Below are 17,112 nucleotides of genomic sequence, written 5' to 3'. Positions count from 1 at the left end.
AATTGTTGACGGAACCTTTATTCGGAGGCTCGAGTCTGAGATGCCCGCTGTTAGGGCACTTACTTTAATATACCTATGCGGCTTTCCACAGAGAAGGATCCTTATGCACATGTAGCACAAGGACCTTTCTCTGAAGAAAAGCCACATAAAGGCGTAAAAAAGAAACGTTAGGTTGCGATCTCTTTTATGCAGTTTTATTTTCTTTTTCTGACTATTCCAAGGTGTAATTATCACTTTCCCTTCCATTTAAAATACCGAATTTCCGAAAATATCAATAACGTTCCACTTTCGCTGTTTAAAATGGCAATTTGGCGGCTTTCACCGATTTTCAGCACGCATATCTAGATTTAGACCATAGATATTTGACAATATTATAGGTAGGTAGGTATGGTTCAGTTCAGACCATAAGTTTAGCGAACTAAACATGTGTAGTCCATATATAGGTAGAACCGACTCTGAATAGCTCGTAAATGGTTTTGTTATAACTGCATTTTAATGCGAATAACTTACCAACTTTTACATAGAGACAAAGAAAAAATGAGGCGTGAAATATTCTCTCTCTCTCTGTATATCGTTATGATTCAGACTACACCAGTACGGTTACCATCAGTTTGTCACTGACATAAACGCCGTCGAGAACGTAATTTACTTTCTATACATCCCGTTTGCACTAATATGCGAGTGCGAGCGAGATGTATAGAAAGTAAATTACGTTCTCGACGGCGTTTATGTCAGTGACAAACTGATGGTAACCGTACAGCTATTAAAAGAAGTTGTGACGGGTCACTAAAAGTTTGGATTAGCTAAAATAAAATTCTAGACCGGGCCGGAGCTTCAGGCGCATCTTTTTCTATGAAATCACGTGATCGCCTGTCATGTCATAGAAAAGTAAGCCCCTGAAGCTCCGGCCCGGACACGGCCCGGTCTAACGTGAGTTATCCTTAACATTTTTTGACGTTGTCACGTTGTGCGCAGTTACAGTTGAGTCGCTCGCGGCAATCGAGGCAGAAATGGGGTCATTTTTGAGCTCTAGTCTTGACTTCTATAGTTATTCTAGTTAAGTAACATCAGTAGGGCTAAGATGGTCGCCTTTTTATCACCTGTCACCATGCCTGTCACATTCTAACAAGTATGAAAGTGCGAAAGTGACGCATGACATGACAGGTGATAAAACTGCGACCATGAAATCCGTGCAGGTACTGACGTTTCAGTGAGGCATCTGATGGACAGTAGTCCATTAATAGTTTTATGGTTTCCCTATATAAATAACTCGTTAGTATATAACCTTAGCGGTATTTTTATATCCTAGAACATTGACTAGTTATAAATTAAAGGAAATTGTTGTTTCTTACATATTAATAGGCTAGATGACTAATTTTCATTTATGGTATCAATCGATCAGGTTTGTTTTTAAGATCAAATGTCTATATGGGACCCATTGCATGAAAGCAATACAAAAGTCAGAAATGATAGTCAAAGTCCGACAGTACTTCACTAGCGAAACGCCCCGAACAAAACGATATGTGACCGTGACGTCAAGGTCACAGAGAGTCCATCTTGTTTTTGGATTAATTTCAGTAAATAATAATGTACTTTATAAAAAAATCTATCAATTCAAAAAATTCCTGACATTTTCGTGTTCCGTCCCCATTTCTGACAAAAGGCTGAAATTCCTGACATGTCAGGAAAATTCCTGTAATCTGGTAACCCTAATCTTGAAGTGGTATGAACGATTGCGATTTTGTCGGTGAAATATTGCCTTTATGTATACAGTGTGTGTCTTTCATAACGACATTGGTTTTAAGTAACGATAGTGCTGTTAACAGTTTTATCAAAAGAATATAACGATTACCTTTTATTATTAAGAGTATTTAATTTTTTTTTAATTCTCGAGCAGCAATGTTATGCAAACATTTATTTGACGTTTCAGAGAGGAAGAGCTAGTTTCGTTTCCATTTAAATTCGATCAAAACATTAAAGTACTTAACTCGGAACTGTTGCCGACGTTAACTTATTTACTGAATTATCCACTAGAAAACACTGCAATTTAAAACATACGCGATTTTGACCACACTAGCACAACAAATTTACATCAACAAATCTTTCTGTGTCTTAGCCACCACATTTATGAATCGCTAATTCACTGAACTACACTGATATCAAAAATCACTGCACAAAGTGCAGTCAAAGATTGATGTAAGTAGGTAACTTTGTGTTAACTAAGAAGGCGGAATCAGATAATCGTTTCGTTTAAGTACCGATTGACAACTTCACATTGATTGGGTTGAAGTGTCAAGATAACATCGAGTTTGTTGATCAACACAGACATTCCTAATAAATTTAATAAGCATGTTTGAACTAGGTAATGTGATTTCTAAGAAGTGATAATAAATGTATGTGCACTGCACATACATTTATTATCACTGGCTGGTATGACAGGATGCAGGTAGGTTGACGTAAATTTAGGTGACTTTTTTCATGAAATTGTCATGTCATAATTTTCTTGCCAAAATGCCACGACCATCGCCTCATACCTCGCAAGAATTAGCGGATATGATTCTAATGTATGGCGAAGCTTTGCAAGATCTAGCATCTTTACCGTGCGTTAATCGAACTTTGACCAAGAAACACTTGCGAAGTTTCTCCTCAAGCAACTTTTGTGAGTGAGAAAGAGAGGAGAAACTTCGTAAAGTGTTTCGCGATAGCAGGGCGGTTAAGTCCTTTTCTTACGAACAAGGTCACTTGTCATGATTTTTGACGGTCTTGTCAATCAAAAGTGTCACCGACATGTACGATGTAGGTAATTGTAATAGGTGTCAGGATGTCACTAAGAGCGAAATTTCAATGAAATCACATGTCAATTGTTAAGTTTAATAAAATTTATTACTGATACATTGCGTGCCCAATTAATTTGTATGAAAATTTTTATTTTTTATTTTTTAACTAAATATGCTAATTTCAGTTCATTAGGACTTATACTTTCAGCCCTTAAAATTAGTGTCGTTATGAAAGACACACACTGTATAGTTTCCATACAATCTTTTTTTGGATAAAATGTGAGGAATCGAATGGTATCCTTATTTTTGTCGTTTTTGGAAGTTGAAAAAAACTAAAATTTTGAAACTTTCAGGTGCTGTTCTTTTGTATTATTTCCATATATTTTTTTAATATCCACAATATTGTGATAAGTTGCTCATTTGCCATCTATTTTACTAGATTTTGTTGTAAAATTCAACATGTGTCATCATCCCTATTAGATGACCATCAGAAGACCATCTCTTATAGCGGTTTATGTTAACAAGATGATTAAGTAATTAAATACTCGTAGAAAGAGAAATAGTATACCTTGCCATTTTTTTTAAATTTATTTAGGTACACAAACAGTCACTACAACATTTACAGTATGAGTGACCAACACCGTTCACCACTTATTTTTATGAAGTAGGTATGGCAAGAAAGGCTTGCTTCCATTGCAACAGCAACACTGCTGCAGTCACAAACCGAAGTTCACCTTTGTTAAATTTTTGTGTTCCATGTATGTTAGAAGCTTTTAAGTTTAGAGAAATGTGATTATATACGAGCCCAGTGTGATAGTGTCCTATCCTTCTGGACAAATGCCGCCCTCCTTCCTCCCCGGAGCCCGATTTTTCTGTTTGTTCTCTGTATAAGTTTTCTTATTTAATAATTTGTCTATTACATATATGTAATTTATATCGGTTTATTTTATGTTTCTTTTCTTCTTGTCTTGTCTGTTACCTTCCGTATTTTTTGTCACTTAATGGATGGCTCACGCTAGACCGGGCCGGGGCCGAGCCGGAGGATGGAAAGCACCACGTGATCACCGACCAGCCGTCATAGGAAATGACATGTCGGACGCCTCAGCCCGGGCACGGCCCGGGCTAGCGTGAGTCATCCTTAATGGTCTCATCGGAAGATCAGTGCTGAAAGTCGCTAGCAACATGCTGAGATGAGGTCATTTCGTTTTATTCTTTCTATGTTTTTCTTATAATACATATATGTATGTTAATTGATTGTTTGTGTTTACGAATAAAAATATTTCTATTTAGATTTAACAACTTCTTACGTTTATGAACTGGTTTTGATTTGATACTGAACTAATAAACCTTGTCGATCGTCTTGATGATTGGTGTGCGTCTCACGACTTTCACATCGTTTCGCATGCACTAATCAGCGTGAGCGATCTTCAAGGCCGTAGGAAAATAAGATCAAACCCGTAACAAGTTAGTAAATCTGCATCGTGCTCCCGGGTTTGACCCGACTTCCACAGCTTATCAAAAGCGTCGAGGTTGAAATGTAAAATTAAATTTTATTTTTCTCTCTTTCTTTCTAATACAATGGAAACGAATATTATATAAATACCTAACCTCATTTACTCCGATTACATTATAAACAGGAAATAAACACGACCCCAATAGTAGGTAAAATATAGCGATAAATTAATAAATAACTACAATTAGGAATAATATATAAGAAAATATGATGAGTTGGTAACATTTAATACATTTAATATTTCACAGGTTTTGCTTTCTGATTACCCTCGTTCGCTATTTCGCCGGCGGCTTGTGATTGTGAATTGTGAACAAAGATTAAAAACACACACACAATGACAACAATAATAAAACAACAATAATAATGATGAATGAGAGACGACACTTTAAAACAAAATGTAATGCTCATTGATTTCTTCTGTGCAGTACAAAAGACTAAGCATATGTAAAAAGCGTTTATATTATATTATATTTATTTATATTCATTCAAAAAGAATACCTCTTCTGTATATTATGTTTTAAATGTATTTCAGTGAACATGAATATACAAGTAGCACCGCGTCTCTTTTTGCGATAATTTTGGATATTACTAAATTTGGGTTTATCACGAGCGTTTCAACTTTCAACCACCTTATTTATTTGGTCAAATTTTTGTCGAGGTGTCTCTCCATTTCAATGATCTGATGGTTTAGTAATACCCTCTACGGTTTCTATAAGAAAAGAAAAATATCATAAAAATACCTATCGAAACGCTTCAGCTTAAACATATTATTATGTTCAAAAATAAAGATAAGATATAGGGGGGAAAAAAGCTCTGATAATAGCCCATTTAGTCATCAACGGTTTGTAACAAAAATTCAGTAACGTGTTATTGTCTGACCACATACCGAGGCAAGCCCTAGACTGGAATCCCAAAGCAAAGAGGAAACGTTGCCGTCCAAAGCAGAACTGGCGCCGGACTATTATTGCAGAGGCGAAGGCTAATGAGAAGACTTGGAGCGAACTCAAGCACGAAGCTTAAGACCGATCCAGATGGCGGCGCATTGTGGACGCCCTCTGCCCCATCTAGGGGACATAGGACAATAAGTCTAGTTATCGTCTGAGTAGCATACTCTGTGTTATCTGTTTTATTTAAACTAGTAGTTCGCCCCGAACTGAGAACTCGCAGTTAACCAAAAATTATTATAGAGCGATTGACTTTGTTGCACCTACTTAGGTATCGTATAGTGCGACATAAAATAGTAGAAAATAAATGAAAGCACCACTTTCTACGTAACTATCACATTTTTACGTAAAATGATTACACATGGCAACAATTTAGTATGGACATTTTTGAGTTCCATTTTATTCAATTTCTACTATTTCATGTCGCACTAATAGGCGGCAATAAGGCGGCAATGGATCAAAAATCGCCTGGATTTATTGCAAGGTCTGTGGAGCCCTTGACTGATAGATTTAAGCAAAGAGTAGTATGTATAATATATAGGACAAAGAGAGCCCTCTCGTGGAACTTTTTTGCATCCATTTTGAAGTGTCATTTGTAATTCTTAACCAGAAATATCAACGTCAATATCAGGGGGGAGAGGCATAATTAGCGTTTAAGTATGTTGCGAACGTAAAAAACTTTGAAGAAAGGCTTCAGGATATTTATTAATACACGAAAACAGATTAGATACTTTTAAATTGACTGTTGATGTAAATAAATTACCTATCATACACGGCTGGAATAACACACAATTGACCACGAAACACAATTACACGCAGCAGGTTGTGAATCTACCCGCCATAATCTTTCTAATTTTTTGGTAATAAAGTTCTCAGCAACTGTGATGGCGTATGAAAACTTTGTTTCTTTTAACATTGTAAAACTGAAAGTATTTTTATTTATCTGAATTATGTCGTAGTACAGACAATAAATGGGGTGCTATAATATTTTGAGTTTTATTTGACAAAGTTGTTTTTTTGTGACAATCGCCTCCATGGCAACGATGGCCATAAATAATCTGTTCTAATAGATGTTTTTTTGTTTGATCCATGCCTTAGATACAAGACTTTTAAGACTTTCTGACGAAATAAAGTGAAGCCATATTAAAAAAAAAAGTTTAGCGTTAAGTAATATAGATGTCGCAATTTTTTTCGAATAAAGTGCTTTATACACGGTGTGGCCTGTAACATGAGCAAAGAATTAAAACATAGATTGTACTCCTCAAACGGTGACACTTTTGTTCAACAACTTTTAAAAATTATGAAGTATTTAGACTCCCTATTTTTCATACAAAATAAATATTATCTTCAATGGACGCCATCGCCACGCCCATAGTATAATAATATACTCCGCCTGGTACTCCATTCCGAGATTCGCGTATGACCTAACTGACACGCGCCTACGTCATCATGCTGTTTACAGGTTCTCAAACTTTTTAAAATTTTAACCAACGGTGAAAATTATTTTAACGGCATTAATTTTAAGTTATTCATGTAGAAACATAGTAAAATAAAACAAATCTAATGTATTAAATTAAACTTTATTTATCTATACAAGACAAACGTTTAAAAAACTAATTCACAGTTACACATTAATTACCAAGCTTACGACGTGAAAAGTTTGGAAAACACTGCGACTGCTGACACTGAGCGAGAAGGAAATAACAATTAACACGCGTTCGACAAGGATGACGGTCAGGGCATGAAGTTATCTAGATCCGAATTGTCAAATGTCCACAGAGCTATCCTGTGTTGCCAGTAGTATAAACAGAATTACCCGAAAGTCTGCAATTTCTTTCGTGAATCGGAAGATATTGCTAACGAGTAATTAAAAAAGACGTGTTATTGTAAAATTTAAGCTAAAATACATATAAATGAAAATTATAAAATTATAAAGAAATATTTTAACTTATTAACCATAGGTATAATGTACCCATGTAACATGTTATGTTGAAATAAAGTGGCAATGTTATTGTGACGTAATCGCGTGTCACTCTGGGAATGGAAGACCATGTTTTATTAGACCATGGCCACGCCATATTATTGTGATTGACGTATGGTCTAATAAAACATGGTCTTCTATTCCCAGAGTGACACGGGCCTACGTCACAATAACATTGCCACTTTATTTCAACATAACATGTTACATGGGTACATTATAGCTATGGTTAATAAGTTAAAATATTTCTTTATAATTTTATACTTTTCATTTATAATGTATTTTATCTTAATTTTTACAATAACACGTCATTTTTAATTATTCGTTAGCAATATCTTCCGATTCACGACAGAAATTTCAGACGTTCGGGTAATTCTGTTTACATTACTGGCGACACAGGATAGCGCTGTCACATTTGACAATTCGGATCTAGATAACTTCATGCCCTGACCGTCATCCCTGTCGAACGCGTGTTAATTGTTATTTCCTTCTCGCTCAGTGTCAGCAGTCGCAGTGTTTTCCAAACTTTTCACGTCGTAAGCTTGGTAATTAATGTGTAACTGTGAATTAGTTTTTTAAACGTTTGTCTTGTATAGATAAATAAAGTTTAATTTAATACATTAGATTTGTTTTATTTTACTATGTTTCTACATGAATAACTTAAAATTAATGCCGTTAAAATAATTTTCAACGTTGGTTAAAATTCTCCCACATTTTAAAGTTTGAGAACCTGTAAACAGCATGATGACGTAGGCCCGTGTCAGTTAGGTCATACGCGAATCTCGGAATAGAGTACCAGGCGGAGTATATTATTATACCATGGATTGACGTTGCTTGTCACGCCTTAAACATAACAAAATTCGCAATACATTGCGTCTTAGAATAAACTTTAAAGTGTAATAAAAATCAAACCACAAGTTATTTTTAAAAGTCGCTGAACAAATGTTGGTCAGTATGAGGAGTACAGCCTACAGTTTAATTTTTTGCTCATATTACAGGCCACACCCGGTTTACGACTGTCCCTCCCCTAGATTTAAGTCATCATAGAAATCATAGAGATTAAAATAAACTGTATCTGTGCTAAGCCGAAATATTTCCTGTCAAATGTCAATATTATGTTTATATTATTTTATTTTTATCTTGCTAATTATTTCAAAAAGGTAAATTTAAAAACGATATTATAAAAGTGCAAACCGAGCACTTTCATTTGATACTAAATTCGACCATGTTTTTTGCAAATAAAATGACCAGAATAGCTAGGCCCCTCACAAACAGCTTTTTGACCTTCTAAGCTCTTCTACCTCAATAATCCCTTAATCGAGCCTGCTCATAATTTAATGACTAAAATATAATGCCCTCAACTACACGTTTACCCAATTTCATTTAAATTAGAACAAATTTACTTAAGTTCTTGAGTATCAAACTATCTTCTGACAGTTCAGCTTAAAAACGTCGAAATGCCGGGACGTGCCGCAGGCCAGCCGCGTGATCCAAGTCGAATGCAAGAACTTCGCTTCGCTTCGCTTGCTCGTTCGATAATCTCTGTCACCGCCGACCGCCGACGCACATCATTATAGAGAGCCGCCGCCATTTTCTATAAAATAAAAGGCAAATAAGCATAATCTAAGGGTCAGCTGCCTGAACCGCATTGTCTTCGGGACTGCCCTCGTGAACAAAGAGTGCTATAAAAGGGAGACACCTCGAGCTGTTCCCATCGCTTGTGAAGCACCAGCGAGTCGAACACTATCTTTAATACAGACGTGCTAGTGTTCGAAAATTTTAGGAATATTTCATAGGAAATTAAGAAAACTTTTTGGAGACATTTCGATCCCCATAGAAAAAAAAGAAAATTTTCAAGGTGAAAAATATGCAATTTTGGAAACTTTAAACATAACTTTTATACTTAGTAAAGATGGGAGTGCTTCCATAAAAAAACGATTAATAACCAATTATTCTTATTATTATTAAACGCGGAATTACTAAAAAAGTTTCGAAACATGGAATAATATTTTGCGTGGCGCCTTTTGCGAATTTCTTAAACAGTTACTTATGATATTGAACTCAAAATTTTCTTTTCAACTGGCCAGTTTCAATGTTCGTGTCCGCGCTCTGCGAGTAAAGAAAGACACCTTAAATTGCATTGTGCATTGTATTGATACAATGAATTGTTTTACAACATAAACGTGCTCAAAGTTTATATGGAGTACCCTCAGCAAAGGCTATAGCTTAAAATTATAGGTTGGCGCGATTTAAAATAGCTTTTATAGGTAAAAAAAACTTTCAAAATTCCTCGCTTCGAACTGTAGGTACATACCTACACGTACAAAAAGAACAGAAGATCTCTTTGAAATCCTGTTGACTGAAACAATTTGAAATAGTCCGTGCCCGAATACAAAGGGACGTTGTGTACATTACGTGAAATGTTATGGCGAGGTTAGTGCGGTTTCCTGTCTGTTTTAAAACAAATTTATGTTTCCTAAAAGCACTTTGCTGGACGGGGCGTTACCGTCTTGGTATAAATTGATTGGTTTCTTTTAAAATCATAAAAAATGAAAATAATTTGCCTAAATAGGCCGAATAATACAAGACAAAATTGCATGGACACATTATAAATGTTTATGTACTTTTGCAGTTGGGTGTACAGTACTTGCACTTGCGAACAAATAAAGTTTGTGTACTTCATTGTGAAATTTTTAAACCTAATTTAACTAAAAAAGCAAGAGGTTTACGATTTAATAATGTAGGAGACCGTAGACATATGAGTAGGTACCTAGTTATATAGTTTGCACTTTTTTGCAAGTTATAAAATCGATTCGATGGTACAAATCGGCTTAAGCATATTTTACTCTAAGCACGAAACGGGAGTTACTCAAACACAAATATCTACGTCTTTCAATTGCTTAATTGGAGTAAGAGGGATACGCGAATTCAGATTTGTAAAGATTGCTAGCTTTAATTTATTATGTTGCTCATAGCCATCTTCTAGTCACGTTAGTAGGGCGCGTCAGAGCGCGCTTCCTTGGAGCTTACGGCGGATTTATGCGCAAGAGTTTAAGACTACGCTGCGCCTAACTTCGCCGTGTTCCGTAAACGAAGTCGCTATTATTTTAATCTCTTCATTAGACTTTAAGAGTTTGAGTCGAACCCAGAGTAAGTAGTTTTGTATTTTCTACTCGCTACCAGACATTAATATAATGTATACGTTGAATTGTTGAGTAAGTGTTCATGCCAAGTTTCATATTGTATTTTAAGAATTTCGCTTTAAAATGAGAGCGTAAAGTCGATTGTATGAAAGCGGCTTTTTGGCGGCGGGTCCGTGTGATAAGTTAAACTATACCATATTGTGACACCTCACCAATGCCACCTTCAATCCTATTGAACAAAGGTTCTTTCCTGCAAAACCACACGTATTCCACTGGCACTGGTTTCCCAGTATGAATCACTTGGTGACATTGACGTACATCTCAGGACGGGCCTTACGGGCACTAAAAAACCGGGCAAGTGCGAGTCGGACTCGCGCACGAAGGGTTCCGTACCATAATGCAAAAAAAAAAACTAAAAAAAAGCAAAAAAAAAAACGGTCACCCATCCAAGTACTGACCACTCCCGACGTTGCTTAACTTTGGTCAAAAATCACGTTTGTTGTATGGGAGCCCCATTTAAATCTTTATTTTATTCTGTTTTTAGTATTTGTTGTTATAGCGGCAACAGAAATACATCATCTGTGAAAATTTCAACTGTCTAGCTATCACGGTTCGTGAGATACAGCCTGGTGACAGACGGACGGACGGACGGACGGACGGACGGACGGACGGACGGACAGCGAAGTCTTAGTAATAGGGTCCGGTTTTACCCTTTGGGTACGGAACCCTAAAAATGGTACCAGTTCAGCGGTGTCACTCACGAATTCGAGCCAATCGTGCAGTCGAACGCAACTAAGTAGTTGCGACCAATCGCGCGCGTGATGCGAACTCATCAACCAATCGTGTTGTAGCGGTGTCACACCGCTGTACTGGCCCCATTCTAATTGCCCGCAAGGCCATCAGTCCTGAGATATACGTCAATGCTTGGTGACCTCTATGAAATGGTATAGCAATACCGATAGAGTTTAAGGTTACCTGCGAACGTAGCCGCAGGGCGATCCGTCCGCATAAATTGCAGCACTATGATAGCGCGCGGGTTTTAGCAAATCGTTATAGAATCAGATTATACGTTGCAAACTAGCCAGCCTGCCATCGCAGAATATAACAGCTGTTGCACTTTTATATGTACAGTCACCTGCAATAATATGTTACTCTTCTAAGGCCGCTAAAATATGTGACACGCTCGTATAGCTCTACAAATAAGTTCGTGTCAGATATTTTTGCAGCCTTCGTTGTGTAACATATTATTGCAGGTGACTGTACTATGAAATCAAAGAGACAATAATTTTAACGCTTAGTTTGTGAGACGAATGTGTAAGTCATACTCAATACTGTTAAACCAACCCCGCATGTTTTTTCTGCTTTCATACATTTTAGGAGATCGAAACGAATGTTTTCTATGGAACGGCATTACGACACTATATAATGAACTTCTTTAGTATTTAGCAATTTGGTTTAACAAGAGGTCATTCGACGACAGATGTCCTCTGTGTATTCATCAAGGCTATATATGTAATGCCTGGGAAAATACGTAATATGCTGTAGGTGTCTGCGATATCTCCGAAGCATTTGATTACGTTGAGCATGATATATTACTACACAAGCTGCACCACTACGGTCTACAGTCTGTCTACAGAAGCTCTACACTTCATTAAATCTTTTTTAAACCGTAAAACTCAGAAACAGATTGGAAACGGAACTGATTTTAGCGTACGACTAAATCCTGGAGTTCCACAAGGTTCTCTTCTATCTTTCTTGTGTTGAGACTTTTTCTTTCTTGGGGACTTTTTAATCTGTACGAGATTGGTCAGAAAAGTGCATCATCGTATACCAAATTGTCTATGGTCAGGAACCACGGCGCAGCTGCCCGAGCACCGAGCACCATTATTACGGCAAATTGTGCTCGATAGATTTACGAGCTGTCAACCCCTTATTTTGGCGGCACCGTAATCTAAGCAAATCGCTCAGCAACAATGTTACTTTACCGTAGCGTATTTAATGGACGATAATACTAAATTATACTAAAGTATTAAGGTAGGTGTAATGTGCAAACAACAATAAGACTAGAATACATGATTGTTAGAAGAAAGTTCAGATAACTAAGGTGTCCTTAATTTAAGCGGTACAGTAATCTATGCAAATCGCTCAGTAACAATCTTACTTTATCGTACCGTAGTTAATGACGATGAAACTGAATCGGTCTTAAGTAAGACATAATTATAACGGAATATACGACGACAGAGAATTTACGAGAATAAAGGATCACTCACGCTAGACCGAGCCGGAGCTTCCGGCGCTTCGTTTTCTATGAAAAGCACCACGTGATCACCGATCAGCCGTCATAGAAAATGACATGTCGGACGCCTCGGCTCGGACACGGCCCGGTCTAGCGTGAGTCATCCTTAAGTGATGACAGCGTTAACCACTTCAACCTAAAATATTCTTGTTATACAATATTGAATATATTATAATGTGTTGATATATTTGATATTTAATGCAACACATAAATAAACATCACTGTGCAATAATAAGTTGTATCTGGGTAAGTTACCTAATTGTTACCGTGTTGCAGTGTTGCTCCACAAAACTGCGTTGTGGATGCAGCTTAAGAATTGCTCAACATGTCCCAGTAAATCTTTATTTCCGTATTAAGAGCAGATGAAAGATTTCCTTAAACAAGCCATTGATCACCTTATTAACGCGTCCGATACCGTTTGATTTATAGTACACTTTCCTCTCGCACCGTTACTGCTTAATTTAACACCCGCGACGGTAATGTTAACGTTTCTTAATTGGCAACAGTTAAACATAATAAAAAAAAAACATTTATTTCAGACTTATAAGTGTCCATAGTTTATTGTTAGTAACAAGAAAATACTTAAACAACTATATACGTACCTAAACCTAAGTGAAGCGAGGACCAGTGCCTGATTAGGCCACAGTCCCATCTCCTCTCTACTACGCTCAGGAGGCTGTGGGTGTGTGTGTGGTGTGTAATAAGTCTTCAATTACATATGAACAGTAATATTTAGCCGTAGTAGTTAGTAGACAGTAGACATGTACCTAGCTAAAGTCTGAACCAAAAGTAGCGGATGAGACTTCGTGTCAAAATTATCTAACTTTCCCTAATAGCTTAATTAAAAAGGATAGGTGTGTCTCTATTTTAAAACTATGAGTTGGCTGCAGATACATTTGAACACGAGCAGATACATTTGAAGACCTATAGAATATCTCTATTTGTAAAACAGAACACAAATTTCAAGACATTTCATTAGATAATGATGAAGTTTGGTGACCAAACCTTGAAATTATTCAACACGACTTTCATTATTTTTATCACTGATATTACTGAATCAGTAAGTATTACCTACTAAATCATTGTTATTATACAACAAAGTCGTGTCGGAAATAATTTAAATAATGCGGAAAATATATAACTTCAAGTTTGTAGGTAGCCCATTGACTACATAAGAATATTTATAGAATTTATTAAGAAAATCAATATAAATCGTAACGCACCAAATACTAATGAAAATTTGCGTACAACGGATCTATTAATGTTATGGTAATATTTGCTAAACTGGTAAAATGGAACGTGCCCGCGAAAACCACCCACGATATTATCCGATCAATGTTGCTTGTAACGACAATATTTGGGCAACCTAAGAAATGCCGACATAGATATGTTAATTAGTTACTGATATTTAATCTTGTCATCCACAGTCGTGCGTCGCCAATGTCGCCATCGATAGAGTCGAAGCAAACTAACTCTGATGCATGGCAAAGTGTTTTTGGGAAGGAATTGCAATGATAAAATGTCATCGTTAATGTCTAATTTCTACGAAAATATGACGTTTATAATAACACTCTCTCACTTTGTTTAATTCAAGTCTGTGCAAAGTTAGTTTAGACGAAGTGTAGACTATGGGAAGTCTGTTATGATTATTGCCTTTTACCTATAGTTGTTCCACAGATGTAAATCTAATAAATGAGATAAGTATGTCACCTGTTTCGGCTGTTTCTAAATAAATATAGATGTTGTATAAAAACTTATAAACTAAAATTATACTAAATTAATAAAAATACAAACCTAAACTACAATAAAAAAATCGCCCCTCGGCAAGGTGCCGTAGACGCTGGCAGCATTACCGCGCTGAATTGCAATGCTTATGTGTGCAAATAGATTTTGTACATTACTCGTCATCGGCCAACGGAATAATTATAATAACCTTCTGACCAATAAAAACCATTTTCACCACCCCAGTTCGTAAAGGCATTCTTTACTCTAGCCAGGCAGTGTACAAATGTCTAATTCAACACTCGACCACAACACGGCACAAGTGGCGGCCGTCGCGGACGCGACACGCATATTTCACGTTTTATGCGACTAACACACATAAACATATAATTGCTCGGTTTGGCGATGCCGAGATAAGGCCTCCTTTATATTCATATGGCATTATTGGATGTGGATATAATTTATGGGGTTATAATGGATGGAAGGAGCGAGCTACTTTCGTCGGATTAAGAGTTTTGGATTTTATAATCTTCTGTTTACGGAATGATAGGTAGCAGTTACACCCACGACTTTTTTGGCTTACATACAGGATGGCTATAAAATAACTGGAGGTTTTGGGATTATACTGAGCAACTTTTACTATGGGGCCAACCCCGAAATCGCGAAAAAAAAATTTGGCTGTTTCATAAATTTTGGCTGGTCCATTTTTTATGGGAGGGTAATATTTATTCTCGATTTCGAGGTTGGTCCCATAGTAAACGTTGCTCAGTATAATCCCAAAATCTCCCTGGCAACGGGAATGCAGTTATTTTTTAGCCACCGTGTAATATCTATCGGAACGGAAGCGCAGAATCTTAAGTGGTATTATTATTTACACAACAGGACTTAATCCCGTATAATTAAGTTTAAAATTACCTCCGACTATTCGTGGACTCATTGTCCCCGTGGTCTCGGAGAAGACAGGCTAAAGTTGACCTGAACATCTTCTAGCTTCGTCTAGCTGAGCTGAGCGAGCTTTTCGAACCAACCGGACTTGGTCTTGTTTTATCGATTTGAACGTTTGTCACACTAGGAATGTGACTCGGTCGACATACAACACTATCGATATTCGGTTTTCCAACTGGCGATATTATTAGGCGCTTAGGTACATTTACTAATGACTGGTTTCACTGTGGGTGAGTGTGGATGGTGTCTGCACGATGAAGTCACGTTAAAGTAAATAATAACCCATAATGCTCTGGTTTCCGGGGATAGCGGTGCCGTCATATAGCGGCCGTCTCCATTCAAATACTACGACATCCATATTTAGCCGTATTATTTAGTATGGAGACGGCCGCTATATGACGGCAACGCTATCCTTAGAAAACTGATCTTTACCAAGTTTATAATATATGTGGCAAATACGTACGTTTCCGAGGAAGCCGCTGCAGGGCTGGATAGCCGGCGGCGGCGGCTCAGGAGAGCCCGACCGCTGAGGGCCCATCTCACAACACCATGCTGAAACAAAACAAACATGCATTATTAGGGAGGACCATTTCATAGAGACTCTCGCTAGGGGGCCGGTTCAAGGATCAGATGCAGAAGGCGGAAGACTTGGACACGGCGCGGATAGTCCGTCGTCGGTCCTCTCTCTGCGGTCCTGAGCTTGGGCCCTGCCACGCTGCTAACTATCACCTTGGTTAGGTTTTCGATAATGTGTTTACACTGTTTATATGCATTTAGTATTGTTTATGTATATGCTTTTGTATTTTACTTTTATATTCATATTGTAAATAACCTAAGGAAGAAAATAAATAAAGAGAATAATATTATATTAACCTCAAAAAATCTTATTTTCAGTGTCAGTATTCTTGCTGTTAACGCATGCGGTTACAAGCAATCTTAAGAAGTTATACACGGCCCAATTCAACAATGCTTAATAAGATGTCACAGCGATACGAACCAATCTGTCAGTGTCAAAAGTGACGTTTATGGTTGAAGAAATGTCACTTTTGATACTGACAGATCGGTATCGTATCTCTGTGACATGTTATAAGTATTGTTCGAATCTGGCCGACAGTGTGCTAGTAAATATCATAATATTTTGCATGCAATAAAAAGGCCTTAACACATATAGTAGGTACTAAGATAACTAGTTGATGCATCTAGTTAGCATAATACAGTGTAAATGGTACCGCATACCTATTCGATACGTTTCAAATTGGTTTTGAATAATTTGAAAACTACCCATACAACCATTTCCAGTCGCCGTTACGACGCGGTGTTGACACATCTTGTGTCGACACCGTCTGTTTCGGTCACAATTCCAGTCGCAGAGTCGTCGCCGTGTCGACACAGTTACCAGAAATGGGGAAGGGTCGACACATGACACAAAGTGACATAAAGTGTGGTCGCCGTGTGCACACATTGTTTCAGGTTTGCGACTACTTTATGCCAAAATCATTCGTTCATTCGTTCATTTTGTTCCTGTCAAATGGAAACTGTCAGATGGAAAAATACTTAAATAAAAATAAGTGACATTAATACGCCATCTCTAAAACGGATTACAAGACGTAATTATATATTGTTTGCATTTATATTACAATATGACTTAAATTATTATGGGGAATTAAACTGCTCGAGTGATTTGATAAACTAAGTGTAATATAATCAACGCGCCACCACATTGTTTTAGTTTAGCCGGAAATGAAATTGTTTACTTCTCAGTGCCTGTGTTCATAACTATATTATTTGAAGCAT

The 17,112-nt window shown here is 37.1% G+C and overlaps 1 protein-coding gene across 2 annotated transcripts in view; it reads right to left on the bottom strand.

Moving 5' to 3' along the window:
* The window catches only part of LOC134794177 (leucine zipper putative tumor suppressor 2 homolog), a 120,169-nt gene extending 104,290 nt beyond the window's left edge, over positions 1-15,879 (bottom strand). For both annotated transcript variants that reach the window (XM_063765900.1, XM_063765901.1), the window contains exon 1: positions 15,782-15,879. In XM_063765900.1, the coding sequence (XP_063621970.1) occupies positions 15,782-15,856 (75 nt within the window). In that variant the 5' untranslated portion in view covers positions 15,857-15,879. The remainder of the gene's footprint in view (positions 1-15,781) is intronic.
* Positions 15,880-17,112: the final 1,233 nt, after the last annotated feature.

The sequence above is a fragment of the Cydia splendana genome, chromosome 10 (assembly GCF_910591565.1).
Source record: "Cydia splendana chromosome 10, ilCydSple1.2, whole genome shotgun sequence".
Classification (NCBI taxonomy): Eukaryota; Metazoa; Arthropoda; class Insecta; order Lepidoptera; family Tortricidae; genus Cydia; species Cydia splendana.
This window is presented reverse-complemented; position numbering and strand designations above follow the sequence as displayed.